Raw genomic sequence first — 27,827 nt, 5'->3', positions numbered from 1 at the left:
AGTGAATCATGTCGTGGTCTGTTTGAAGCTGAAGCTCTGCTTACAAAAAAAGGCAAAACAAAAGATTTGTAGTGTACTTTAAGCAATGCATTATACATAAAAATAACAATATGATATTAAAGCAAAACTCACCTTTGGCTGGAACAGCACACGAATATTTACAAGCTTGAATTGTGTTGTACATTATTAAACATAATGTGTGTGTGTGTGTGTTTTGTTTAATTCTATATTGTTTTTTATCTATTTTGCAAACATCAAAAAGTTACAATCAAAGAGACCAAACCATCGCCTCTTTGCTTCCTACCCTCAAGTACATTTTCAGGGCTGTTACTGCCCGGCTCAGCTATAGGGACAAAAGGAGAAAACATGAGAGACTACCTCGGTCAGTGTCTGAGGTCCGGACTTTATTAACAGTGGCAAACACGAAACATAAAACCGGCAGCGACAAAGCTGGGAGCAATGAGTAGGCAAAAAGCCAATGCACTTGTCACTACTAACACTCTGACTGTGTACAACAACCAGAGTCTCTAGAGGCGTCTGACAGAGGGTAACTGGCAGGCTCAGGTGAAGGCATCCCCCTTCACCTGGCACATCGTCCTCCTTTTAACAGCTGCACCGAGCCTTATCCGTCACGCCATTGGCTCTCTTCTTTGCCCTGAACTCCAAGGTAGCCAGTCGTCTGCGAGCCCAGGACCACAGGAGGTTCCTTACTAGAGTCCTCTTCCTCGTGCTCCATCTTGGCCGTAAGAACAAAGACAAAGACACACACTCTCTATCACACACAGAAACACAGCACAAGAAGATGCATTGCTGACTTTTTGTGATCCAGGTGGTGTATGTTTATGTTTCTTGCAGGTGTGACAGTTGGTGATATATTGTGCATTTCTATTTGTACTCTATCCTTTTATAACATCTTCCCCTTTGCCCCCTATCCCCTCTTCTGTCTCTCCTGCCTTAGTCATTGTGATACTGTATACCACATACCACATAACTGCAATAAAATAAATTGAAATTAAGAAATAAACAGGTAAAAAAATCTGAACAAGAGGAGCCTATGGAGAGTTTATAGCGCTGATCTTTGAAAAGCAAAATGTGTTTGGTACAACAGTGTATTCAGATCACGATTCTGATTGCAAAAGCTACCAGAATGGGCAGAATTTAAAAATGAAAATAAAATAAAAATCTCTGACCCACACTCAGTGAACATGTCCTAGCATGACTGGAATGCAGTTCAACAGCTTTTGGTTCAGTAAAAAACATGCGGGTATATGTTCTGTTTCATAAGGTCTCTCTTTCATTATCCTCTTTATAGCCAACACTCATATTAGAAAGAATATAATTTATACATACATATAAGAAATAATTTACTGTATCTCTGCACACACACAAAAAAAACCCCATGGCTTAAGGAACAGTCTGCCTAAAGAGCCAGCATGGCGTGACACGTTTGCTATTTGATTAGAAGGGCCAACAGAGAGAGTGAAAGGGTTGAGGTTTGGTAAAGGCCAGCGGAGAGTTAGAGCTTGCATTAAGGCTCAGGGCTGCAGATAGCCAGCAGAGAGCCATGGAGCCTAAAAGATGCAGAAAGGAGATAAGAGCCACGATGGCACAGGGCTGTTGTTGGCTGTCAGGACAGAGTGCCTGCAGAAGGTTGAAAATGAGAATGTGAAGAGCCCAATTTAGGCTTGGGTAGTTGATCACCAACAGAGAACAGAGAGCTTACTAAGGATGAAGAAAGATGAAGAGGTAGGAGAGAGAAGAGCCTACAATAAGGCTCGGGGCCACTGATGGTTGACAGAGAGCAGATCTCTCTGGCGGAGGCTGGTGGAGAGCACAGAGGCCATAATGAGGCTGACAGCTGGCAGCGGAAGTAAGAAGAAATTTAGACTTAATTGACTTAGAAAAAGTAAGGCAGAACCACAGTTTAGGAAAACTTGATTTGAGCAAGCACACTAATATGGACTGAAGCAGAATTGAAACAGATGCAAGAAGAAAGCTCACTGATGACCTGCAATTGAATGGAGATGAGTGGGAGGAAGCTGTTTTTAATTGAAGGAACTTTTCTTACAACATATATTCCAAAGCTAAAAGATTTAAATCAGCCTTTAAACCTTCACTCAGTCTATTTTCATGATTAAAGCTCCTTTTTCTACATTCATGTTAGCATTTTCTCAACAGAAACTACAACATATAGTACATCTGTCAAGTGTTCAGTGCCCCAATGTTGAAAATAAATACACACAATCACAGTACCGGCACATTATGACCTTTTAAAAAAAACCAACATAGTTCCTGTTTTTTCCTCTTACGATGCCATGGAAACCAGAAACTGGACTACAAGAAACAGTCGCATCTGCAAATGGTTACTGAAATAGTGGTTAAATGGTTAGCTTGCAGAGGTAGATTCTTCAGTAATTTCTCAGTGTACCAACCTGAAAACACACATATCAAGATTATTTATCCAGCAGCACCTGGGAGCGGACAGTTGTGAGACCACAGATCTTCTGTATTGAACTTTGGCATAAGCTTTATTTCAATATTGAAAGTAGCTGTATGTAATGATACATCTGTGGGATGGTTATGAATACAGAATTTTCTTTGCAAAGATTTCACCAAAGATTGCTTGGCTCAACAACTCTTTGTCCACCTGGTTATAGAGCTGTAAGAAAAAGAAAATGGAATTGTTTTTGTTATGTTCCTGTTCCACTTCTCATTCTCCTTCACCCTGCTTCTCTCAGTATTCATGCTCCCATTTCCTTATATTCATTCCCAGTTCAGGTTGAACCTAATTCCTTTTTGTAATTTTTGGTGTTTCACTCTTGTTTGTGGATTATTGAGCTTCATGTGCTCAATAAAAAATGTCACTTTTTGTTTAAATCTCCTCCTACCTCTGCATCTTTATCTTGTATTCTCACATACCACACACTGTCACACCACATGGACACTGTATGCCATTCTTTGCACCCCCTGTGCATGTACTAGAAGTGTCTGCTCGCTGTCATTTGAAAACATGAATCTGTCATCCATAAAGCTTTGAAACTATCCCTACTAGTGCAGTGTCTGTCAATTCCACGACACTACTTTCTTCTGATGGTGCCTATTTGCACTTACACTTCAGTCATAAAACTCACTGAACTTGGATATGCACAGAATCAACTTTTCCATGTTTGCATTGTTTTGTTCATTGTGTGGCTAAATTTAGCATGGCTGTTTTTCTACTGGTTACACAAAGGTACGTCACAGAATGCACAGAATGGGCAAGTACTCTTTACTGGCATGCTTTTGCTTTGCTTTCATTGACACAGTGGGGAGTTGTTAATGTGCAGCACATGGAATATTCTAGAATGTTCTATCCTATGTGCCTTAATACTGCTGGAGGTTTCTTTCCGTTAAAAGGGAGAGTTTCCTTCCTACCTTCCTTTGCTCAAATAAGTTTGTCTTGATGTCATTTTTGAGTTTTTTGTTATTTCTTTCCTTTATTATTGTAGGGTCTTTACCTTACAATATAAAGTGCCTTGAGATGAACGCTGTTGTTATTAGATGCTAGAAGGGAATTGAATTAAATATTAATTGATAGTGTGTAGGAGGTCTAGTCTATATTTAAGATACATTCACATTTGTTGTTTTCAAGCAAAGATCTCTCTTGCACACTGGGAATGTAGTCATACAAGTTCCTGTGGAGAGGGGAGGAGCTGCTCTGCTGAGGTGAGGAGAAAACAAAGTACTGTAATTTCAGTTTCTACAGTCATGAAGCAGACGAGTGAAAAAAAAGGTGAGTGTTACTGAGCATTTATGGGGTGTCGGAATAATAGCAAAACTATTTCTTACTGGAAAATATTATATTAATGTTTCTCAAGGTGGAACCAAAAATCTGGAAATTGTTATGGTCTATTTCTGTACTTGAGTTTGTTGCACCATAAAGAACGAAAAAGAACAAAACATGATGGATGAAACTATATCTTTGGTTAATGGTGAGACTGACCTTTTAACTTCTTGTGCTGAGTTAGCTGTCTCTCAGTGAGCTGTAAGAGAGTAAAGTATCTATTAATTGATGAGGTAAAGGGTCAGCTGGGTTTAATACAAGCTAACTGTGTGTGTGTGCTGTGTTTCTTGTTCGGCCAGTTATGGCCTTCTCTAAAAATATTATGATGTTTTTTTCTGCCGTGCTCACAGTCAGTGTTCCTTGTTTCTCTCCCAGGAAGCCTAAAGATGAGTGTTTTGGAGGGGAACATAGCAGCGTTTCTAGGATCCAGCTCTGTGTCCATGAACAGTGACAAATTCAGAGATTATCATCCAGTCTTCAGGCATGAACTTGGATCATCAGGCAAAAAGTAAGAAACTGTGTCTATTATAAACAATTTGAAAATGGCGAAAGGAGAGGACAAACTTTAGTAACATAGTAAAGTCTTTCTGAAAAAAGCTCTTAAAGCACTAAAACATTCATATCAAGTGATTTTCCTCAAACAGCCACTGACACGGCTATATTATGTATTTCAGTCTGTATTATGTGTTTGACTTCCTGATATTTGTTTTCCATTGAGTTTTGTATTTTATTTTATAAATGAACATAATACAAGCTGTGAGTTGGTTAACCAGCTTCCTGTGACTCCTTATCCTGGTAACTGATGTTAAGATGATTTAATACTGATGAGGGAAAGATTATTTGCTTATATAACAGAAAAATCTAAATGGAAAGCTCTGAAATATTAAATGAAGATCTGAAAGTGAGTTAAAAATGATTACCCTGGCGACAGCCTGCCCTACAGAAATTACAGTAGTAGACAGAAAATTGAGTTTTTCAGTCTCCTAAATCTGACACAGAGAGAGAAGCAGCTGAATGCCCAACAACAGGCGCATGTAGAAGAATAATCTGTTCTTGATTCATTATTTGTGTTTACAGACATCAACAACACAAACACAGAGCAGAGTTTCCAGGATCCAGCTCTGTGTCCATGAACAGTGACATGTCCAGAGAGTATCCTCCAGTCTTCGGTCATGAACCTGGACCCTCAGGCACACAGTAAGAGACTGATTTTGGCTATAAACTGAGTGAAGATGCTTTTAGTTTTCGAGTCTTTCACATTATTTCAAAGGGGTCTGCAAGGGTCCTTGACTTGTGTATAACCCATTGAAATGTTTTCCTATGAAGTTTTGTAGTAATTAAGAGACTGTCTTTATTACAAACAATGTGAAAATGGTGAGTGGATACAATAAGCTGTAGTAGCATTATATAGTCCTCATGAAAAGCCTCTTAACCATTAAAACAGTCATATAAAGTGTTTTTCCTCAAACAACCACTGACATAGCTGTGTTACTTTGAGCCTGTATTATGAGTTTTAACTCCTAATATTTGTTTTCCATTAAGTTTTGCAGTTTTATGTCCCTTTATAAAATAACTGTTGTACTACCAGTACACTTATTTGTGATTGATTGGTTTGATGCTGCCAACTGCCTTTATGTGAATGTGCTCACAGCTAGACTGATTAATCCCTGTAAACATGGCAAGTTGGTTAACCAGCTTCCTGTGACTCTTTGTGCTGGTAACTAATGTTAGCATTACTAAATACTGATGAGAGAAAGATTATTTGTGTATATAACAGAAAAATCTAAATGGAAATCCAAAGTCAAAAATATTAGTTGGGGATTCTAAAACGATTTAAAAAGATTAACCTGCCGATAGCTTGTCCTACATAAATTAGAGCAGTTGTAAGAGAGTTGTATAGCCTCATAAATCTGACACAGAGAGAGAAGCAGCTCAATGATCAACAACAGAAGAATAATCTGTGCATCACTCTATGTTTGTGTTTGAAGACATAAACAACACAAACACCGAGCAGAGTTTCCAGGATCCAGCTCTGTGTCCATGAACAGTGACATGTCCAGAGATCATCCTCCAGTCTTCAGTCATGAACCTGGACCTTCAGGCACACAGTAAGAGACTGATTTTGGCTATAAACTGAGTGAAGATGATTTTAGTTTTCGAGTCTTTCACATTATTTCAAAGGGGTCTGCAAGGGTCCTTGACTTGTGTATAACCCATTGAAATGTTTTCCTATGAAGTTTTGTAGTAATTAAGAGACTGTCTTTATTTACAAACAATATGAAAATGGTGAGTGGATACAATAAGCTTTAGTAACATAATATAGTCTTTATGAAAAGCCTTTTAACCATTAAAACAGTCATATACAGTGTTTTTCCTCAAACAACCACTGACATAGCTGTGTTACTTTCAGCCTGTATTATGAGTTTGAACTCCTAATATTTGTTTTCCATTACGTTTCAGCTCTGTGTCCATGAACAGTGACATGTCCAGAGAGTATCCTCCAGTCTTCAGTCATGAACCTGGACCTTCAGGCACAAAGTAAGAGGCTGATTTTGGCTATAAACTGAGTGAAGATGCTTTTAGTTTTCGAGTATTTCGTATTGTTTCAAAGGAGTTCGCAGGGATGGAGTTACTGAATTGTGCTTATACTCCTCTGAAGCAGATCAGAGATTGGTAGGAATGAAATTACAAACATTAAAAAAAAAAATTGCAAATATTAAAGACACCATTCTTAAAAGATCGAGGCTAAACATAGTCTCGAATGAATGGACTAAATTTTACAGATACACAGATAGATAGATAGATATTCTTAAGGCTTTTACCCCAACCTTAGAACTAAACACAAGGAAAAACACACAGCCCCGAGGGAGATCACAACATTACAAAGAAATAAACAAAGGGCTTAAATACAGCCCAGATGCAACACCTCAGAGTAGACTGGTTCCCTTGGTTAGTTAGACAGAGGAAGTAAAACTGGACATAACACACATGAGGCGATCTGTGATGTTATGGTTTAGGTCCCAGATGGCTTGGGGATAGAAGCTGCTCTAGAGCCTCTTTGTCCTTGCCCGGATGATGCAGAACCTTCTACCGGATTGCAGAAGTTGGAACAGTTTGTTGCCAGGAAGGGACGGGTCCTTCAGTATCTGTATCAAAGTAGAGTAGAGCAGTGGCGAGAGGACACATCCCTGGGGTGCTCCTGTGTTGATGCTGATGCTGTTAGAGACACATCTACCCACCCTCACCACCTGAGTTCTGCCATGATTAACAGCTGATGTTGTTAGGTCCTAATGTTTGCAGTGATATTTGTGTTCTAGTCGACTATCTGATTCTTTTTGAATTCAGATATGTGATCATGTATGGCAGAGACCCTACTAATATAACTGTACTGCTTTAAGAAGAGGAAGCAAAACCAGAGCAGATTGTGGAGCAGTGTTACCTCTAAGCTGAGCGCGTGAGCAATCGCACGCTGCTGACACAGTCTCTGCACACATCTGCACTGCGCAAAAAAAAATCCAGCGTGAATTGAAATGAAAGTAAATACATGTATTTATTTTAATTTCACTGATTTTCTGTGTGTGGAGACTGTGTCTGCAGTGTGCGATTGCTCACGCGCTCAGCTTAGAGGGAACAGTGTGGGACTGTGTGTGACCAAACACGTGGAAACCAGGTGGATTGCTAGCTTCTCTGAGCAGTGTGGGAACCATAGCTGAACTCAGAAGACTCCAGAAAGTGGAGAATTAATGTGAACAAAATGAGAGGGAAATCCTGAACACAGCAGACAAACAGGTTTAAGAGATGAACTAGAGACCAGAGGAGGTGAAGATGAAGGCAAAGGTAGAGGTTTGTGATGTTGGATGAGAGGCTGCAGGTTTTATAGAGACTATCCTTGAGTATTCAGTTATGAACCTGGATCATGCCCACTACTATAAACCTACCACAGAAACAGGTGTTTGCATGATGTCTACAAATGTTTTTACTGCTTTTCTTTGGTCAGAATAATTTTTGTTTGTGTCCACAGAGAGAAGAAGAGGAATTTCTTTGTGGAGAAGCCGGTGTCCTGCTGTGCGTTGCATCAGGATGTCCTGAAGGATTCATCTACAGACTTCTGTCCCCAATGTGGAGTCAAGTCTGGAACCAGAACTTCTCAGCAGACAACCAGTAAGAGCTGCTGTGCAAAAACAAAAACTTAAGTTTTCTTGCTCTCTTGTTTAATTGTTTTCCATTTTTTCAACAGATACTGATCTAGAAAAATGTTTAGATGCGTTAAAAGTCACTCTGAGGACACGATATGAACGTGTGATTGAAGGAACTGATAAAACAGGAATTGGAGCCCTCCTCAGATTGATCTACACTGAGCTCTACATCACAGAGGAGCAGAGTGAAGCAGTACACTTCCAACATGAGGTGAGGCAGGTGGAGAGCACTTGTAAGAAGATCCACCGTGAAACACCAATCAGCAGCAAGGACATCTTTAAAGTGTTAGCTGACCAACAGAGACCCATCAGAGTGGTTCTGACATATGGTGTTGCTGGCATTGGAAAAACCTTCTTGGTGCAGAAGTTCACTCTGGACTGGGCAGAGGGCTTAGAAAACCAAGACATCAGTGCGGTGGTTCTGCTTTCATTCAGGGAGCTGAACTTGGTCAGAGATGAGCAGTACAGTCTCCTGGAGCTGATCCATGTTTTCTATCCAAGATTACAGAGCGTCACAGCAGAGAAGCTCACTGTGTGTAATCTTTTGTTCATCTTTGACGGCCTGGATGAAAGCAGACTTTTGTTGGATTTCACCAACAGGAAGCTTGTGTCTAATGTCACACAGAAGTCAACCATCAGTGAGCTCCTGACAAATCTCATCGAGGGGAATCTGCTTCCCTCTGCTCTCATCTGGATAACTTCCCGACCTGCAGCAGTCAGTCAGATTCCTCCCACATGTGTTGACAGGATGACAGAAGTTCGAGGCTTCACTGACTCTCAGAAGGAGGAGTACTTCAGGAGGAGATTCAGAAATAAAGAGCTGTCAAGCAGAATCATCTCCCACTTAAAGACATCCAGGAGCCTTTACATTATGTGTAGTATCCCAGTCTTCTGCTGGATCACTGCTACAGTTGTGGAGCACATGTTGACTACAGAGCAGAGAGGAGAGCTGCCCAAGACCCTGACTGACATGTACTCACACTTCCTGCTGGTTCAGACAAAGAAAAAGCAAAAGTACCACAAGGGACAAGAGATGAATCAGCAAGAGTTCATCAGTGCTGACAGGGAAGTTCTTCTGAAGCTGGGGAGGCTAGCATTTGAACATCTGCAGAAAAAAAGCATCCTGTTCTACCAAGAAGACTTGGAGCAGTGTGGTCTGGATGTCACAGAGGCCTCTGTGTACTCTGGAGTTTGTACAGAGATCCTCAAAAGAGAGTGTGTGATCTTCCAGAAACCAGTTTACTGCTTTGTTCATCTGAGTGTTCAGGAGTTTCTGGCTGCAGTCTACATGTTCCACTGTTACACCAACAGGAAGACAGAGGTGATGCAGGACTTCTTTACTGAGGACGATAAAGGAAATAAGATATCTTTGAAAGATATCTCATCTCTGGAAGATTTTCTAAGCAGAGCCATGGAAGAATCCTTGAAAGTTCCGAATAGCCACCTGGAACTGTTTGTGCGCTTCCTTCATGGCCTCTCTATGAAATCAAACCAGAGACTCTTAGGAGGTTTGCTGGGTCAGACAGAGAACAGTCCAGAAATCATCCAGAGAGTCATCAACAACCTGAAGAAGATTAGCAGTGAAGGCAAGTGTCCTGAAAGATGCATAAACATTCTTTACTGTCTCATGGAGATGAATGACATCTTAGTACATCAGGAGATCCAAGAGTTTCTAAAGTCACAGAACACGTCAGAGAAGAAACTCTCTGAAATCGAGTGCACAGCTTTGGCACATATGTTGATGATGTCAGAGAACGTTATGGAGGAGTTTGATCTGCAGAAGTACAACACATCACGGGATGGACGATGGAGCCTGCTTCCAGCTGTGGTGAACTGCAGAAAGGCTCGGTGAGTCCAAGTGTGATTAACATTATAAATCAGTGTAGATCAATAGTTTAATTCCTAAAATTACTCTCACTAAACAACACCATTGCTCTTATTACACTATTCCAGTTATTTATTCTAAACATTACATGTCAGTTATTTTGTCAGAAATGTTGCTGAGGTATTGCAAACACTAAAAATGTTTTTTTTAATAGAAAATTATTTGGAGGATTTAATTTATATACATCTATATCTTCAGCTGAAACAGCCACTGTGGCCAAATGTGAAAGTAATGGAATGTTGTCAGTGATTAACTCTCAACAATAGAAATTAAATCATTCAGGTTCTTCAGTACAGTCAGTGATAATAACATCGATGTAAATCTTGATAACATCACAGTGAGTGGTCAGAAATTAATCATATGAGACTGTGATAGGAAGCACACAGCTTTCACGCACACAGCACTAAAAGATCAGTGCTTGTTTCTTTACAAAGTGTTTTAACCAGTTTGCTTTTAGCAGCTTTCCAGCTGCACACTTCAGTTCATCTTTGTACCACACACAGCTCTGTCCTGTTGTTCAACTCTCACTCCTCTTTCAGGCCTCAGCAGCTACTGAAATAGGGAAAGCATGGTTAGCATAATGGATATCAGCTTTGACAGCCAGACTTCCTCCGTCCCCTGCAGCTGAGCCACAAACCACACCCTGCCACAGAGACTAAGGCTACGTTCACACTGCAGGCGAAAGCACATCAAATCCGATTTTTCCGACCCTATGCGACCCGTATCTGATCTTGGTATGACAGTGTGAACGGCACAAATCCGATATTTTCAAATCCGATCTGGGTCACTTTCGTATGTGGTACTGAATCCGATACATATCTGATGTTTTTGAAAGCGACTGCTGTGTAAACAGTCATGTCGCATTAAATCCATCTTTTACGTCACTGACACAAGACAGACGCCAGTTATCAGCGCCGGAGAAGACATAGCGAACGCTTCCTGGCCATCCAGTGTAGATGTCAGTGAAACCGTTGGGAAGACAACGTTGGAGAAACGTGAACATTTTATTTGTACTGTATAATCTGCAGATTCTGACAGAAATCTGAAACTATCCTTTGAAGCACCGCTCCTCTAAAACAGCAATAAGGATAATTTTTAGGCCATATGTAAATAACAAAATAACTTTAAAACTTAAAGCAAATTGGGAAACGTAAAGTACGAAACAAGTCTTTATATTAAGGCCATCAGTCAAACAATACTGTTTGGTCTGGGTCTAAACAGAGCGCGTTGTGTGTGACGTCTTCTTTTGCGCATGCGGGCCGCTTTGAGCGTTCACACTTTGATCAAAAAATCGGAATTGAGCATTAAGACCTGCAGTGTGAACGTAGCCAAAAACTGACACCTCAGTCTTTTTGATTTTTACTCCTGAGTTCAACTTTTTATTTTAGCACTCTGGAGTTGAGGGACACAGTACCAAATCACATGAAATATTACAATGAAATGTAAAGAAGACACACCCTAACTGCATCTCTATTTCAAGTGAAGAATTCAAAATATTTACCAGTTTTTAAAATGTGTTGATAGGCCAGGAAAAAATAGACTGATAAATAGTTTCCAACGTGCTTTTTCTGAATATTATTGTCATGTTTGGTACAGGAAGAAATGGTAAAAACTAGATGTTTTAAGGACAGTGCTGCCAAGCAGAAAGTGGCTGCAAGTAACACATTAAATCAAAGAAAGATTGAAGATCTGTAGGTCTGACAGAGACAGAGGAGAATTATTAAAATGTTTCATGTTAGTAACATCAGATCAGCTGAGCCAGAAGAGACAGTGTCCCGTTGTGTTGCATCGAGCACACAAAGTAAATATAATGTGTCTTCTTAATAATAACATGCTTTTAATATATGTGTCAAAACAGACTTCATGATGTTCATGTCTTTGGGAAAAGCTGTGGATCTTTGGCCTTAGCTCTGACCTCAGACCCCTCCCATCTGAGAGAGCTGCACATGAAATCAGTGAGACTGGAGAAAGACGCAGAAGAACTTTTTACTCATCTGGAGCATCCAAACTGTAGACTGGAGACACTCAGGTTAGTTAACTGTATTTACTGTAATAGTAAAACACTTCTGTTTAAAAATAAGCGAAGATGAGGATGCACTGCATGTCACGTTCGCGGCAAAAAACAGGACTCAAATGCAGGACAGTGTGTTTATTTACAGTGAAATAGTGAACACTGATCAATCTGCCACACTCACAGACACATGCAAAAGATAGGTTTACCTCAGGGCTGTACTGATCAGGTCGCTAAGTGACCCAGCATCGACTGTAGCTCAGCCACACTGTTAAGTAGTGAACACTGACGAGGACGATCAGCACCAGCCGGTGAAGCTTGATGGATGACAGGTGTGGCTGGCTTCAGTGAGGGAATTCCTTTCGGCCTGATGTTACCACATAAACCAGCGGTGTGGGTACAAGCTTGGGTACTAAAACTACATACTATAATATTGGTTTTAGTAATATCTGGTTAGTTTTAATCAGTGTGTAGAGTTGATTCTGCTGCCGTGTGTGTGGGGTTTTGTTTTTTTTTCTGCAAGTTTGCACTTGACAATAATCTGTACAGTTTGCAATAGTCTGTGCCTCCATTAGACGTTCACTTGGTTTCTTATAAGAAAAAGATGATTTAATAAAAGAATACTTTGTAATTCATATGATGTTTATTCAGCTTTGAGGACAGCACTTTGTCAGAGAAGAACTGTTCAGAACTGCTCAGTGCTCTGAAGTCCAACCCCCCCTACCTGAAACATCTGGATCTAATAGGATGCAACCTGGAGGGTTCAGGAATGAAACAGCTGTATGATTACCTGGAGAGTCCACACTGTAAACTACAGTTTAAAAGGTCAGTTCACTTGACTTAGAGTATAAAGGAAACATATTTCTTTGGTTTCTGTTTATCAGTGTGTCTGCAGAACAAACAATCACACATACAAAGAGAATCCGGCTGTGTAGCAGGCTGACTTTGTGATGATCCACAGTAACAACAGAACAAAGTTACTCCTCATTGAACTGCACTTTTAAAGGTCCCGTGTTCTTACACTTATGAATTGTTAGTTTCACATGTCCCCAGAATCTGTATTTCACGCTTCTGTTCACAACAATACACAGATCTTTTTTTAACCATGTCTGCATACGTCAAGTTAGAAACTCCTTTTACTGTCAGTGGAAGTCAAACTGGAATGAGCACTACACCCACCTCTTTCTGTGGAAAACAACCAACAGGAGCAGAGCAGCTCTTTCTGTATACTGTCTGACTTTTTGATAGAGACCTGAATTTGGATCTGCATCGCTCCTAACTGCAAATGCACCACATGTAAATATATATTTTATAGCCATTATGTTCTCAGAAACAGAAAATGGATTCCTGAAAACAGACAGCCAGGTGGACAAACAGTTAGAGGTCTATTGAGCCAAGAAGTCTTAAACCTTAAGTTTCTCATCTAATCCCTTTGACAGCTTGGTCTGTGAATGGGATTAGATGGCCTGTGTTCCACTGAGACAGGCCATCGAGTCTAAACACCAAACACCTCTATCTAAATTCTGTAAACCAATAGATCAGGTTCATTCTTTCTAATCATGTTTACTGCAATTTTTGTTATTTCTCTCACATTCACAACAATAAGCTGCTCACTTCTTGCTGGACCTCCATCACAGGTTACACCAAGAGACACTGACTGATCAGTAATAACAGTTTAACACAAAAAGGAGTTTATTACAATTGCTGGATGCACTTATAGTCAGTTTTAATGTTGTTTGTTTAGTATGACTTTTATAGAGTCTTTTCTCATTTTGTTAACAAAAAGATGTAACAATTTATTTTGTTGCTACCTGTTCTTGGTCCTGTCTCCTCATGTTCCTGCAGAGTGTCTGTGGTTTAGATGCTGCACTTAGGTGAGTATTATTCAGATCTGTTAGTGGGATTGATTTATGTATTTCACTGGTCACTTCCAGATTACTAAAGATAATTTTAAGATAAATCATTGGAATCGTAAATAATATCTCAAGATCTAATATATCATTAACACATTGCATTGATGTGTATGTCTGTTGATGTTTTTGTATTCAAATCGTTTGAAGACCAGCTGGCTTTGATGGATTTATACAGAATCTCAGTATTTGGTGAGTTTAACTTAAAAGGTTTCATTCTTTACATTAAACTCTTTTTAATTTAATTATTGACCTTTTGATGAGCTGCCATAGATATTATGAACACCTGAAATGAAATGACTCCTGTTTACAAAAACAAAATAAAAATCATATTTAAATTCACATGTACCCATATTTCTGATGTTTGGTGTGACATGTGCACTTGTTGTCTCACACAAACATGCATAGAATCACTTTATTTCTTTCATGATTCACTAAGACGTTGGATGTCTGTTTATTTTAAGAGTAAAGACGTAAATGTGCTGTTCCTCTCGGTTGTTAAAATTAATGATTGGTTTCCTAAAAATGATTTGAAGCATATGCAACAATCTTTTTCAGTCTTAAATAGATCAAGACATGCAGTGATGCCTGCAGAGTCATCCTGAAAGAAATCAGTGGTCAACCCAACCCGTGGTTCTACCCAAACTTCCTGAATCTGTTCCTGAACGTACAAACACAGTGTGGCTTTAACACCAATATAAATCTTTGGTTTATGGATAAGGGCTTTGGAAATTGCCGAACCTCTTTCCAGTGGATGAAGTACAGGAATGATGTTAAACACCTCGATCTCACAGTGTGCTGAGGTAATTTCCACTTCAGTGTATGCCTTTGCTTCCTGGATAATTCCTATCACTCCAGTGAGTGCATCAGTACTGGAATTTTGTCTTTCTCAGCTAAAGGACATTTTGCCCCAGTATCTGACATGTTCCCCAGTTTTGATTTGTTGCAGAGCAGAATCTTGTGATACAGGTTTCATTGCACTGTTTACACACACAAGGATCCACTGAGAAGACCACAGTTTGAATATAGACTGAAAACACAGATGTTGTCATTTATCTTACAAGAATCAGTAAACTCTGGAATAAGTTCTGCTATGTTATTTGGACTCCTGACCTCCTGTTTTATACCTCAAGATGCTCTTTTGAGGTACAATAGCTAGTCTTGGAACTAAAAAGCAGACTTTGCTTGTGCAGGTCCTTGTTTATTATTTTACTATGAGACATTTTATTCATTTAACTACTCTAATTTCACTGTTTAACATTGTCTTGCTTGTGGTGTTGCATTACAATCCAGCAGTGTGTTTTCAGTGCTGTGTTATATTACCGCTCAGAGAAGGGTGTGTCACATATATACTGTGTTAAATGGGAGTCCAGTTTTGTACTTTTGCAATATTTGGAAAATACAGATACTTGGTTAAATAAGTACAGTCCATCTGGAAGGTATTCAGAACATTTAACTTTTTTCAAGATGGATCAAATACATTTTCATCTCTACACACAACACAGTGTAATGACAAAGAGATAAAAAAAAAAACCTTGAAATTATTATACATTTATTTTAAAAATATTATTGATATAAACAATAAAATGTAATTGTAGCCTTTGTCCAATACTTTGTTAAAGCACCTACAGCCTCAGGTTGGAGCAGCAGTATGCAGCCATTTTCAGAGCTCCTTTTTATTGTTTGGCGAGGTTAAAGTCTGGGCTCTGTCTGGGTCACACATGGTCACTCTCCCTTAGAAATCAAATTTCAAGTATGAGGAGACTCCTTTGTTATAAGCATGATGTAGCTTCACTGTATGGGTGATATTGGCCAGGTGATGCCTGCTTTTCTCCAGATGTGACTCTTGGCATTGAGGCCAAACAGTTCAATCTTTGTTTCATCCAATCAGTTCATTTTGTTTCTGATGGTCCGCAAGACCTTCAGGTGCCTTTTGGCAAACTCTAGGCCTGCTATCATGCGTCTTTTACTGAGGATTGGCATGATGATATGTGGATCAAGTGAAGTGCAGTGTTTTTTGTTCATTGCCTTACTGCTGTCACAGTTATTAAAATGAATGTTTAAGATACATTTGGTTAAAGTGCAAGGGTGTACAAAATACATTTGTCACCAAAGTCTGTTTGTAGACCAACAAATATTTATATAATTTGAGAATAGTAAGACAAATACATGTACAGAAAACATTAAATATTTGTTTATCATCTCCTCAACCTGCATTTTATGGTTATCTCTGTGTTGCAGCACCACTCTGTGGAATGATGAAGAACTTCAGTTAAAGCCTACTTTAAATCTCAGAGGTTGATGCTTTGACTGAAAGTTTTTATTTTAAACTGCCAGCATTAGCTCCTCACATTAAAGCGGATCAAAAGAAGATCCAAGCACCAACATGTGTTTGTCCCATAAAACAAAACAGTAAAACAGACACACAAAAAAACTCTGGCTTCAGTAATCCAACATAATCTCACCAAGATCAATAGTGTCCCTTATGGAAAATAAGGGTAACTATTAAATATATATGAATCTTATAAAGTTTGTATCTGTCTTGTATGAAAAGCATACAAGAGTGAAAACAGATATAAGATCCCTTGAAAAATTATATAAATGAAACTTGTATGTTTTGGATACTTACTAAAACAATATATGAAAGTAATGAGAAAGTGGCCACTTTCATGAGTAAATCATATAAGCCAAATCTTTTTTAAATTTTTTTTTTCTATTTCTTTTCCATATGGGGTTCTCCTACAAATTATAAAACCATCTGTGGCGCACATGGTTTGTGGTGTGACTGTGGGGAGGCTGACACACCTGAGCTGCATTAGCTCGTCGTGCCTCCACTGGTTATAACAGCAAACTAGGTCCTGAATGTTGCTTGTTTTTGTGTGTATCTCAACTGTGAGCTGTAAAGCTGCAGCCAAGTGTGAAGAACAACAACTGGAATAATAAAAAGGCTAAAAAGCATAAACATTTTGCTGGGTCTGCTGTGGTTATTTCACACCATCTTATAAAGAGATTACAATCAAATCTAGGATCTTTTTTGGGCACTCAGTCCCCAGCCATGATGTCATGTGACATAATTGTCACACGATATTATACATAATTTGTGAACCTTGCAGAGTGGGCACTCATTTTACCTTGGAGATTCAAGCTGCTCTTAGCTCGTAATTTTTGCCACAAGGTTCCACCAAAGGGGACTGTGTTGAAAAACTTCAAGTAAAGAACCTTTTTTTTGATACAAGCTTCAGCATAAGAAAGCTGGGAGGGGCTCTGCCGGGTACCGGGCAGTTTTGCCCGTCACTTCTGGTCCTCTTTAGAAAAAAACATCAACAACCAGGAAGCAGCTTCACCTCTGATCACACACACACTCAACTCTACTCACTCACCTGGAGGATCAACAACACTCAGTGTGAAGTTGCAGGTCAATGTATATGATTCATTGATGAAGACCTGACACTCGTATGCTCCAGTGTCATTTGTTGTAACATTCCCATCTTTCTTCTCTCGCTCATCTAGAGCCACTCGGTTGTGAAAAGATGGATGCTGGTTGCGTAGCTCAAAGTGCCCGTCCCGCTCTAAATAGACATAGTCTTCTACCTGGTCAGGTCTGGACCACTTTACACCTGTGAAGTTGTTAACTGGATCACGACACATCAGAATAACATCCTGTCCAGGCGTAGCTATGATGTCTAAAAGAGAAACAACACAGAGCAGTGAGGTTAAAGGTCATCAGTCAAAGTGCAAGAAAGTGCAAGAATAACTAAATTTGTATCACAGCTAAAACCGACCACAAGTCTGTTCAGATCATTGCTTAGCATAGTGTGAAAAAGCCCTGCCCACGAGAGTAAACAGAGTGTTTAATGGGCAGGACACAGTTCCATTATTGACAAGTGTACATGGCTCAGAACAAACACCATTATGCAGCTGTATTATTATTTGTCGTTTAAAAAAATAATTTCAGGTGGACATTTGACTCCCACACTATGGTTAGCTCAGGACTTTCATGTCAGTCAATCAGAGATAAACGTGTCAGTTAGCACTTTGTGACGGTGTCTGTACAGCAGCTGTTTACATTACCTACACCTCTCTTCAAACCATAAACTCCACTGTGAGCACAAAGACCTCCCACTATCCCTGTATCAGATGCATCTCAGACCTCTGTCACAGAGAAAAACTCACTGAATCAGATAGTGAGATGGTCCAGTCGTCTGATAGATGAGCCCTGTCTTGTTTAGCCTCCCTGTACTCTAAGCAGGTACAGAGGATGGCTTTATCAATCCTTAAAAATGGTTCCCATCCTCTAAGGCAGTGGTTCCCAAATTTTTATGCTAGGGCTCCCTTTGTTTTACAAGAAAAATGTTCGCGCCCCTCCCTCGTGCACGCACACGCACAAACACGTTATTATTTACATGAGATGAATTGCAGAATGGCAGATAGAGACAAAATACTGTGGCGAGCTCAGGAAACAGAGGAGACAGAGGTTCCGTTCGGTCTTGCTACCCGCCGTGTTAGCCCGGGAGCACAGCCGTTTATTAAGAGTTTTTTTTGGAGAACACTGCACTACGTACGACTCTGGATACTGTAGCTCCTGTGAAAACTAAGGCCTCAAATCCAAAGTCCCTGACTCCGTGGTATAATTCTCAAACACGTAGCCTAAAGCAGATAACTCGTAAGCTGGAGAGGAAATGGCGTGTCACAAATTTAGAGGATCATCATTTAGCCTGGAGAAATAGTTTGCTGCTTTATAAGAAAGCCCTCCGCAAAGCCAGAACATCTTACTATTCGTCACTGATTGAAGAAAATAAGAACAACCCCAGGTTTCTCTTCAGCACTGTAGCCAGGCTGACAAAAAGTCAGAGCTCTACTGAGCCAACAATCCCTTTAACATTAACTAGTAATGACTTCATGAACTTCTTCACAAATAAAATTTTTATCATTAGAGAAAAAATTACCAATAATCATCCCACAGATGTAACATTATCTACAGCTACTTTTAGTACCATTGATGTTAAGTTAGACTCTTTTTCTCCAATCGATCTTTCTGAGTTAACTTCAATAATTACTTCCTCCAAACCATCAACGTGTCTTTTAGACCCCATTCCTACAAAACTGTTCAAAGAAGTCCTGCCATTAATTAATGCTTCAATCTTAAATATGATCAACCTATCTCTAATAATCGGCTATGTACCACAGGCCTTCAAGGTGGCTGTAGTTAAACCTTTACTTAAAAAGCATCTCTAGACCCAGCTGTCTTAGCTAATTATAGGCCAATCTCCAACCTTCCTTTCATATCAAAAATCCTTGAAAGAGTAGTTGTCAAACAGCTAACTGATCATCTGCAGAGGAATGGCTTATTTGAAGCGTTTCAGTCAGGTTTCAGAGCTCAGCACAGCACAGAAACAGCTTTAGTGAAGGTTACAAATGATCTTCTTATGGCCTCTGACAGTGGACTCATCTCTGTGCTTGTCCTGCTAGACCTCAGTGCTGCATTCGATACTGTTGACCATAATATCCTATTAGAGCGATTAGAACATGCTGTAGGTATTACAGGTACTGCACTGCAGTGGTTTGTATCATATCTATCTAATAGACTCCAATTTGTACATGTAAATGGAGAGTCCTCTTCAGACACTAAGGTCAATTATGGTGTTCCACAGGGTTCAGTGCTAGGACCAATTCTATTTACATTATACATGGTTCCCCTAGGCAACATCATTAGAAGACATAGCATAAATTTTCACTGCTATGCAGATGACACGCAGCTCTATCTATCCATGAAGCCAGGTAACACACACCAATTAGTTAAACTGCAGGAATGTCTTAAAGACATAAAGACCTGGATGGCCGCTAACTTTCTGCTTCTTAATTCAGATAAAACTGAGGTTATTGTACTCGGCCCTGAAAATCTTAGAAATATGGTATCTAAGCAGATTCTTACTCTGGATGGCATTACCTTGGCCTCCAGTAACACTGTGAGGAACCTTGAGTCATTTTTGACCAGGACATGTCCTTCAACGCACATATTAAACAAATATGTAAGACTGCTTTCTTCCATTTGCGCAACATCTCTAAAATTAGAAATATCCTGTCTCAGAGTGATGCTGAAAAACTAGTTCATGCATTTATTACTTCCAGGCTGGACTACTGTAATTCACTATTATCAGGATGTCCTAAAACTCGCTGAAAAGCCTTCAGCTAATCCAAAATGCTGCAGCAAGAGTACTGACAGGGACTAGAAAAGAGAGCATATTTCTCCTGTTTTGGCTTCCCTTCATTGGCTTCCTGTTAAATCCAGAATTGAATTCAAAATCCTGCTCCTCACATACAAGGTCTTAAATAATCAGGCCCCATCTTATCTTAATGACCTTGTAGTACCATATCACCCTATTAGAGCACTTCGCTCTTGCACTGCAGGCCTACTTGTTGTTCCTAGAGTATTTAAAAGTAGAATGGGAGGCAGAGCCTTCAGTTTTCAGGCCCCTCTTCTGTGGAACCAACTTCCAGTTTGGATTAGGAGACAGACACTATCTCTACTTTCAAGATTAGGCTTAAAACTTTCCTTTTGCTAAAGCATATAGTTAGGGCTGGACCAGGTGACCCTGAATCCTCCCTTAGTTATGCTGCAATAGGCGTGAGGCTGCCGGGGATTCCCATGATGCATTGAGTTTTTCCTTCCAGTCACCTTTCTCACTCACTATGTGCTAATAGACCTCTCTGCATCGAATCATATCTGTTATTAATCTCTGTCTCTCTTCCACAGCATGTCTTTCATCCTGTTTTCCTTCTCTCACCCCAACCGGTCGCAGCAGATGGCCGCCCCTCCCTGAGCCTGGTTCTGCCCGAGGTTTCTTCCTGTTAAAGGGAGTTTTTCCTTCCCACTGTCGCCAAAGTGCTTGCTCATAGGGGGTCATATGATTGTTGGGTTTTTCTCTGTATTTATTATTGTGCGATCTACTGTACAATATAAAGCGCCTTGAGGCGACTTTTGTTGTGATTTGGCGCTATATAAATAAAATTGAATTGAATTGAATTGAATTAAGTCTTGTGCTGTATATATAGTGGTAATTTTTCAAAAGATAGAGTAAATTAAGTAGTGTTAGTAGTGGATGATATCATGTAAACACTGTCATGATTTTGTGTAAACATTTTGTCATTTGTAAACTATAAATGACATGGATTCTACACTGTAACTGATGTGATGTTCTACAAAGTGGTTTTAATAAATAAAGGCACAAATTTGTATGTTTCTTTATTCAACTTTTGAACAGTGGTACTTAGTAAGTACATATTCAGTAAATGCAAATTATTTACATGGCAATGCTCTTCAGGCATAAATCTAGACCCCCTAGAATAAAAAGTTATGGGTCATTCCCACAACTTATAGCTTTACTGTGTTCCAGCAGTGTATCCAATAATGGTGACAACTCCTCCACAGTAGCAGGTGGAATTTTTCTTTTTTTGAGGACGGCTCCTTTTACCTGTCACTACGGATGGTCTGTTTATGTTTTGATCAAGAGCCTTTTTTTGGGCAGGTGAAGAGGAGAAGTCTATCTTATGGCCAACCTCTGGCTGTATTTTGGTCATATTACCCGGCAAAACCCAGTATGCAGGTTCATCTGTAACAGTCCTTGTACCACGGATCCGTGCTGTTGCTTCTACATTAAACAGAAGAGCAGCGACATGGGTGCAGGTCTCTGCAACTCCGGCCATACAGGTGCAGTGGGCGGCTTCAACCTTCCCTATGATGCTCACCATGACCCACGGCTGCAATGCTGGTTTATTCAGTCTTTAAGAGTGCAGTACCTGAAACACACACACAGTAAACGTAAACTGCGATAATTGGGTACCTTAAACTGTTTACACGTGCTTTAAAGAATTTACCAATCAAAGAAACCCCTTTGCACATTTGACCAGTCGAATAGAAACCTTCACAGTATTAGGGGTGGGACTTGATTAAAAACATTAATCGAATTAATTAGAGGCTTTGTAATTAATTAATCTCGATTAATCATACTTAATCACGCAAGAAAATTTACTTCAAAGCACAAATGTTTATGTTAATTTAAAAGGGCTTTAGTGGTTGACAGAATCAAATAATAGACATGGACACAAATACTGTAAACTCAAGCTCTTTTAATTTATGGCGAAAAAAGCATTTCAACTGCATTTCACTTCAAAACAGAGAAGCAAAACTACGATCCCTGGTAGGGCTGTGCGATATGACAAAATCTCATATCCCGATATACACATCTATCATTCCGATAACGATATAAATCACAAAAATTTAACATTTTCTGTAAATTCTGTGGCGTGCTGCGGGGAAAAGCCCATTCTAACGTTTGAGTGAAAGGTTTATTTTTTAGCACCTGATGGCTCTCTTTTGCGTCTCATCGGTAAATACTCTGCTCTCTTTCACGTGATTCAGTTTATTTTGAAAAGTCTCAACGGGATCTTGGGCTTTATTGTGAAAGGTTTATATAGAAAATAAACAAGCGGACACATGATGGTTTTACCGTCATTGTTGCTAACGACAGCAGGTGCTTGTCCGTCCACAGTGTGGTTATATTAAATATAAGAGAAAGAGAGAACTTTAAGAAATTAATATAGCCACTACAGTGACCATCAAAACGATGAAAAAATATTGCAGTAAACAGTTTATTTTTCAACACCACAACACAAACGATAGCGTAAAATGAAACGATAGATGTTTCATATCATCATCTGATATATATCGTTATATCGAACAGCCCTAAGCCCTGGACAAAATTGGGCAGACTTTAAGTCCATTTTCAATATGGTATTGTCTTTAAATAATAATAATAAAAGAGTGCAGCTTTTCTTCTAAAATTTTTTTGCAGAAACATAAAAGGTTATTTAAGCAGCTTCACCTATAAACCCTGAGTAACCTTGGCCAACATCATTTTGTACATGAGGCTAAAACAGTGTGATCATCAAAAATTTTAGTGCAAAAAATAACAAACCCATTGTTATTACCTCACAATACCTCCATGCTTATTTACTGTCTCTTTTTCAGCCAGTTATTTAGACAAATTAGCCTGTGCACAGTTTCAGAGCACAAGGCAGCTCTCTTTTTTTGTTACTATGTGACCTGCAAGTGAAACATAAGTAGCAGGACTAATCAAATATTTGTGGGCCAGGACAGACAGCTGTGGGTGGGTCCTTGCTCAACAGGACCACAACTGCAGCAAGCAGTCTGTCTTGTTGATGGTGTATTCTGCTCTGTACAAACTCAGGGCCCTGTTACATAGGGCTTCCTCATCTGAATCAGACTCTGAAGAAAATGGAGTAAGGAGGAGGCTCTTTGTCTTTGCTGTCTCGTTTGTGGTGGCATCTTTGCACTGTTCCTGCAGCAGGGCCTCAAGGCTGGTCCAAACCTCTTCTCGCTCTCCCCTTGCAAGACACTTTAAATCCTTAAAGCGTGGGTCAAGCACAGTAGCTATCTTGAGCCACTGATGGCTGAGTGTAGCTGCACGTTGGGATAGGTCTTAAATTTCACATTGTAGTTTAAGTCATCGGAGACCAGGTGGCAGAAAGCAGGTTCAACCACTGAACATGAGACATATGTCTCACCTCCAAGAAGCACACAAACCTGTAGTAGACAGTTCAAGAAAGTAATTATTAATTATTATTACACAATAACTGTCAACTGTAAAGCTTTTTGAAGAAACATTAACAATAAGTTAAAAAAATTGTTTTATATACTGGCATGGCTCAAGGACAGCTTTTGGAGTTTTACCAGCTCTGATGTAGTTACAATTACCAGCTTGTTCTTTTGGATGTCTAAAGCAGCAAAAACAGCCTCTTGATCCTTTTGTAGATGAGAAACCATATCCAGCGTTGAATTCCACCTTGTGGGAACGTCTTGTATGAGTGGTTCTTTCTGTTGCCCCAGTCTTGTTTGCTCCTGGTGTAGTTCCTCCTTATTAGCAGGGCTGTCTGTAATGCATGTGATTTTGCTTGTTTTTCAGTGTGATAAATGTCACTTGAAATAGTCTTTCAACACAGCAGTTGGAAAGTTGGATCAAATGATGCTGACTACCACATTTTCTAACCCCCAATTTTCTGACAGTGGTCTACAGTGCAGAACAGTCCATTTTGTGAGAGACTTTGCAAGTTTGTCTGATGTTGACTAAGTAATTTTGGTCCTGAAGCCAGTCATTTCATCACGTTTGGGCTGCCAACACCTTTTGTTGGTACTCGGACTGCTAGCGCTAACAGCTACCAGAGTTTCTGTGCTCGCAGCATGTTTTGCATTCAGATGGTACCGTGAAGTTGAAGTGCTTCGGTGGTATGCAAACTCCTTCTTGCACAGTTTTCACAAAACCATGCTTTCATCAAAGCTACTGTCAGGTAGTCTTTTGAAATTAAACTTGCCTCTGATCAGTCCTAGCAACCTTTCTTCTGAGCTCTGATGTGTGTATTGTTATGGTAAGGTCTAATTCATTGGTTCATGCAGCACCCTCTGGTGGTTGTGCCGTGTGTGTTTGTTGTTGCTGCTTGGCAATAAAGGGAGTCGCCACGTTAAGACAGAGCTGTCCCAGTCTCGTTATTGTTGCTGCTACTATAAACCGGAGATCTGCCAAAACATGCATCAGTGTAATCAGTACACCAGGAAATCGTGCATTGACAAAAGTTCCCCTTTCCTGGGAATGCAAAGTGTGATGCACTGGAAAACGTCTTTATTCTATGTACTGATCAGATATTTTAATCATATCACTTTAGTACAACAAGACCACTCAAGTCTGCAGTTGTATGCATGTGGAATGTTATCACAAGTGGGCCTTGTGTTTAAGGCACCTTCACAGAGGGCCTGTTGTAGACTTGAAGACATCCAGGCACCCTGCTCAAGGGAGGTGACTGGTGGTCATCTTTTTTTTTTTTTTTTTGGTGGGGGGGGGGTGTCAAGGTTGAGCTGGACTGAAGGTATAGGGATATATGATCTGCTGTGGAATGTACTTTGTTTGATAGTGTTTGTGGGGGTATAAAAGAGTTCAGGGCGGTGTCCTTCTTTACAAATTCATTTTGGTGTTTGACCTGAATGATTTTTCTAATGCAGCGTTTTTTTTAATAAGCCTCACTTCAAAACACTCACTATCCAGGTGGTTGCAGTTTTATTGAAACATTTTCCACAACACATAACACATGGATTTACAAATCATTCGTAGCCACAAAGCTGAAATAGTAACTCAGTTTACTCACAATATACATGTATCACAAATCAACAATACACCAAGTATACGTGGGCCAAGATTTCACTTGTACTGAACCTGCTTTGCATAACAAGCTTCCCAAGTACCAACTGTGACTACAAGAGGGCACCAAAGCTTACAAAAAACAATTCAAACTATACAGACACATGAACGTCAAACCACATTTGAATCAGTGTTGGGTAAGTTACTTTAAAAAAGTAATTAATTACTAATGACTAATTACTTAGTCAATATTGTATTTAAAATACTTATCTAATTACTGTGTCAGAAAAGTAACTTAATTACTAAATAATTAATTTAATTAAATACTTCTTAAAATCCCTATAAACCCTGAGTGGGCAAACAATAGAAATTAAACTCTATAAATAATAAATAATTTTTTAAAAAGACGCAGACTCTACAGTATGCAGCGGTAGCATCTCTTCCACAATGTAGCCTGCAATCATTTTTTTAAGCTCACCTTCAGACGCTTTCTGTGCTGCTGAACTAAAATCAAGTTTTGCTGCTTAGCAGGAGTTGCTGCGGTGTTATCCATGGATGATGAACAAGGATCACTCAGAAGTGTTCGTCTATGCTCTCGCTATTAACACCGGCCGATAGTTTTTTCTCCCCAGGACATAGCTTGCATATTACTGTAATGTTCTTGTCTGCTTGTTTCAGAAAAGTGAAGAGATGGGAATATGTCCATTTCATAAAACAGCCACTCGCTTCAGCCGAGTCCGACATCATCCGCTGTAGAATACGACTATGCAGCAAACTGGCGCGAAATGACGTGCAGCTGCACTACAGCGATGTTAAAGCGGCAGAGTTTACTTCTACGTTTAGAAGATAAATTATTGAAATTAAATAATGATATACAGCGAGTTTAATTATTTTACAATGTAACGCAAGTACATTGTAAGCAACTGTAATTAAAATACCTAAAAATGAACAGTAATTAGTGTTGCGAAATCAGTTTCGCCCCGGTTCTTTGATTCGTCGAGGGATCCAGAAACGGCACCGGAACTTCAGTAGTTATTTTTACAAAACTTTATTCATCTTTATTCATCTTCATTTAAGCATGCACTTCTAGAAGGGAAGACGAGGCCGGTGTCCCTCTGAAACAATCTTCACCCCTTTGTTAGTTCCACCCAGCTTTATAGCAGCGACCCCATCATAAATCCCCCACAATGTGCTGCAAACTCTGTGTCTGTGTCTATGTGCACGAGCACGTGAGTGCCTGTGCGCGCGCATACCCGTATGTCTATGTGCGCGTACCTGTGTGTATGTGAGTGCACGTGAGTGAGTGTGCATGTGGATGTGGGTGCGTAAGAATTAAAGCACTGTTTGTGTGTCTCTGTATACGTGACTTCCTGGGGGTCATAAAACCCCATCTCCCTTCCAGACCACAGTTATCAAGTTACATGTTGAGACCCCCACACAGGTATCCTCTGGGGAATTTCCACTCAGCATTAACTCCTCTTTGTCTTACTTTCACAGTTCAACTGGGGGAGGGTCTCCTAAGATCTACTCCTAAGTTCATGACACAGTCAGGCCTTTATTTATATCCAGGGCAGTGTCAGTGTCTCTACAATAATTCTACATTCTATCTTAACACATTTCTAAACTCTAAAATAAGCTAAACATTCCTACATTAGTTACTCTACTTTTTCAGTGGAAAAGTAATTTAATTACTTTAACGCGTTACTTAGTAACGCATTACATCCAACACTGATTTGAATATACTTTACTTCATGTCTAATTCCATGTATGCTGTTTAACTTAAATTAGACTGACAATTAGCTCAGTCTTATGAACATCCATGTGATCCATGATCTCATTTTAATTTATTTAAATAGCAATATTTTTTTCTCACTTTGTTCTTCAAAACTTTGTTTACGAATGACAACACACTCAATATAATTTCTTTTGTTAAATCACACATGTTAAATTTAGACATTGTGTGAATGTTTGCTCAGTCATTCTCACCAAGCACTAAAGGTCTCAGACAAGATCTGGGCTCTGTGCCATGGTTGAATTCCCTGCCTGTACAAACAATGACAGCACATAAGCGGACACACACACGCACGCACAGAAAATCATTAGATTTGTCAGAAGATAATGTATTAGAACCATTTTATTACTTTAACTGTATTTCTCAGTCATCATTAATTAGATTCAAACTTTAATTTAATTTTGAATAAGAATACAAGATGATTTATTTGTAGCAAAAGCAGATATAAACTCTGTCATAGCACTCTTTATCATTTTAAACATAAAAGTCTGGATTTAAAACCCTTTTCACCTGTAATGACAATTAACCTGGAGAGAATTCAATACCTTGCAATCCAACGTCTCTAAATAACAGGTCGGCCTTGTTGTCAACATTTATGAGCTCTGCCAACCACTAGCTAGAATAAATGCTCAAATATTTCTTTCACTGCCAAGCTTTCACTGTGCTTTCCTTGATGCAGTGGGAAACCATTATTGAGCAGTGTAATCGATAGAAAATACTAGAGCAGATCCCCACATGTGCTGTGTGCAAAGGCCTTACTACTGCTGAAGGTTTCTTCCTGTTAAAGGGGAGTGTTTCCTTCCAAGTGTTACTAAATACTCACTCAAATGGGTTTGTCTTAATGTTATTTTTGCTTTGAAATGACTGTTGTTGTTATTAGGTGCTACTTGAATAAAAGTCAGTTGAATTAAAAATGAATTGATTGTGTTTAGCAGGTCTAGTTGATATTTAAATTATATTCACGCTCTTATTTGTGGCATTTAAGCAAAGATATATCTCTTCA

General features: G+C 39.5%; 1 protein-coding gene and 1 long non-coding RNA gene across 6 annotated transcripts; one reads left to right on the top strand and one right to left on the bottom strand.

The window, feature by feature from the left end:
- The first annotated feature begins 3,657 nt into the window (after window positions 1–3,657).
- Window positions 3,658–16,035, top strand: LOC116321308 (NLR family CARD domain-containing protein 3-like). 5 transcript variants are annotated; one of them, XR_005611131.1, is made up of 12 exons: window positions 3,658–3,772; window positions 4,199–4,331; window positions 4,901–5,020; window positions 5,812–5,931; window positions 6,284–6,361; window positions 7,845–7,984; window positions 8,148–9,867; window positions 11,763–11,933; window positions 12,567–12,740; window positions 13,761–13,789; window positions 13,976–14,017; window positions 14,384–16,035. XR_005611131.1 is itself a non-coding variant. In XM_039608024.1 (11 exons), the coding sequence occupies exons 1-10, from the start codon at window positions 3,748–3,750 to the stop codon at window positions 13,774–13,776; spliced, it is 2,784 nt and encodes a 927-aa protein (XP_039463958.1). In that variant the 5' UTR covers window positions 3,658–3,747; the 3' UTR covers window positions 13,777–13,789; window positions 14,394–16,035. The 5 variants fall into 5 exon arrangements, 1 of the variants encoding a protein (XP_039463958.1); XR_005611130.1 differs by having other exon boundaries at window positions 8,133–9,867; XR_005611129.1 differs by having other exon boundaries at window positions 8,061–9,867; window positions 13,981–14,017.
- A 6,167-nt stretch (window positions 16,036–22,202) lies between these two features.
- On the bottom strand, window positions 22,203–25,771 carry LOC120437438. The gene is made up of 3 exons (XR_005611133.1): window positions 25,511–25,771; window positions 23,601–23,776; window positions 22,203–23,429 (listed from the first exon to the last, which is right to left on the bottom strand). It is a non-coding gene; the product is annotated as an uncharacterized LOC120437438 (long non-coding RNA).
- Window positions 25,772–27,827: the final 2,056 nt, after the last annotated feature.

This window comes from Oreochromis aureus, linkage group 3, assembly GCF_013358895.1.
Source record: "Oreochromis aureus strain Israel breed Guangdong linkage group 3, ZZ_aureus, whole genome shotgun sequence".
In the NCBI taxonomy this organism is placed as follows: Eukaryota; Metazoa; Chordata; class Actinopteri; order Cichliformes; family Cichlidae; genus Oreochromis; species Oreochromis aureus.
Note: the sequence above shows the minus strand (reverse complement) of the source record. Positions and strands in the feature narration are given on the sequence as shown.

What these genes read in the sequence shown, in the direction of transcription:
- LOC116321308 (XM_039608024.1), top strand. Translation starts at nt 3,748, where the DNA reads ATGAAGCAGACGAGTGAAAAAAAAG. An exon ending in CTTGGATCATCAGGCAAAAA is followed by an intron (nt 4,332 to 4,900) that starts GTAAGAAACTGT and finishes TTGTGTTTACAG; the next exon opens with ACATCAACAACACAAACACA. An exon ending in GTGAACTGCAGAAAGGCTCG is followed by an intron (nt 9,868 to 11,762) that starts GTGAGTCCAAGT and finishes GTGTCAAAACAG; the next exon opens with ACTTCATGATGTTCATGTCT.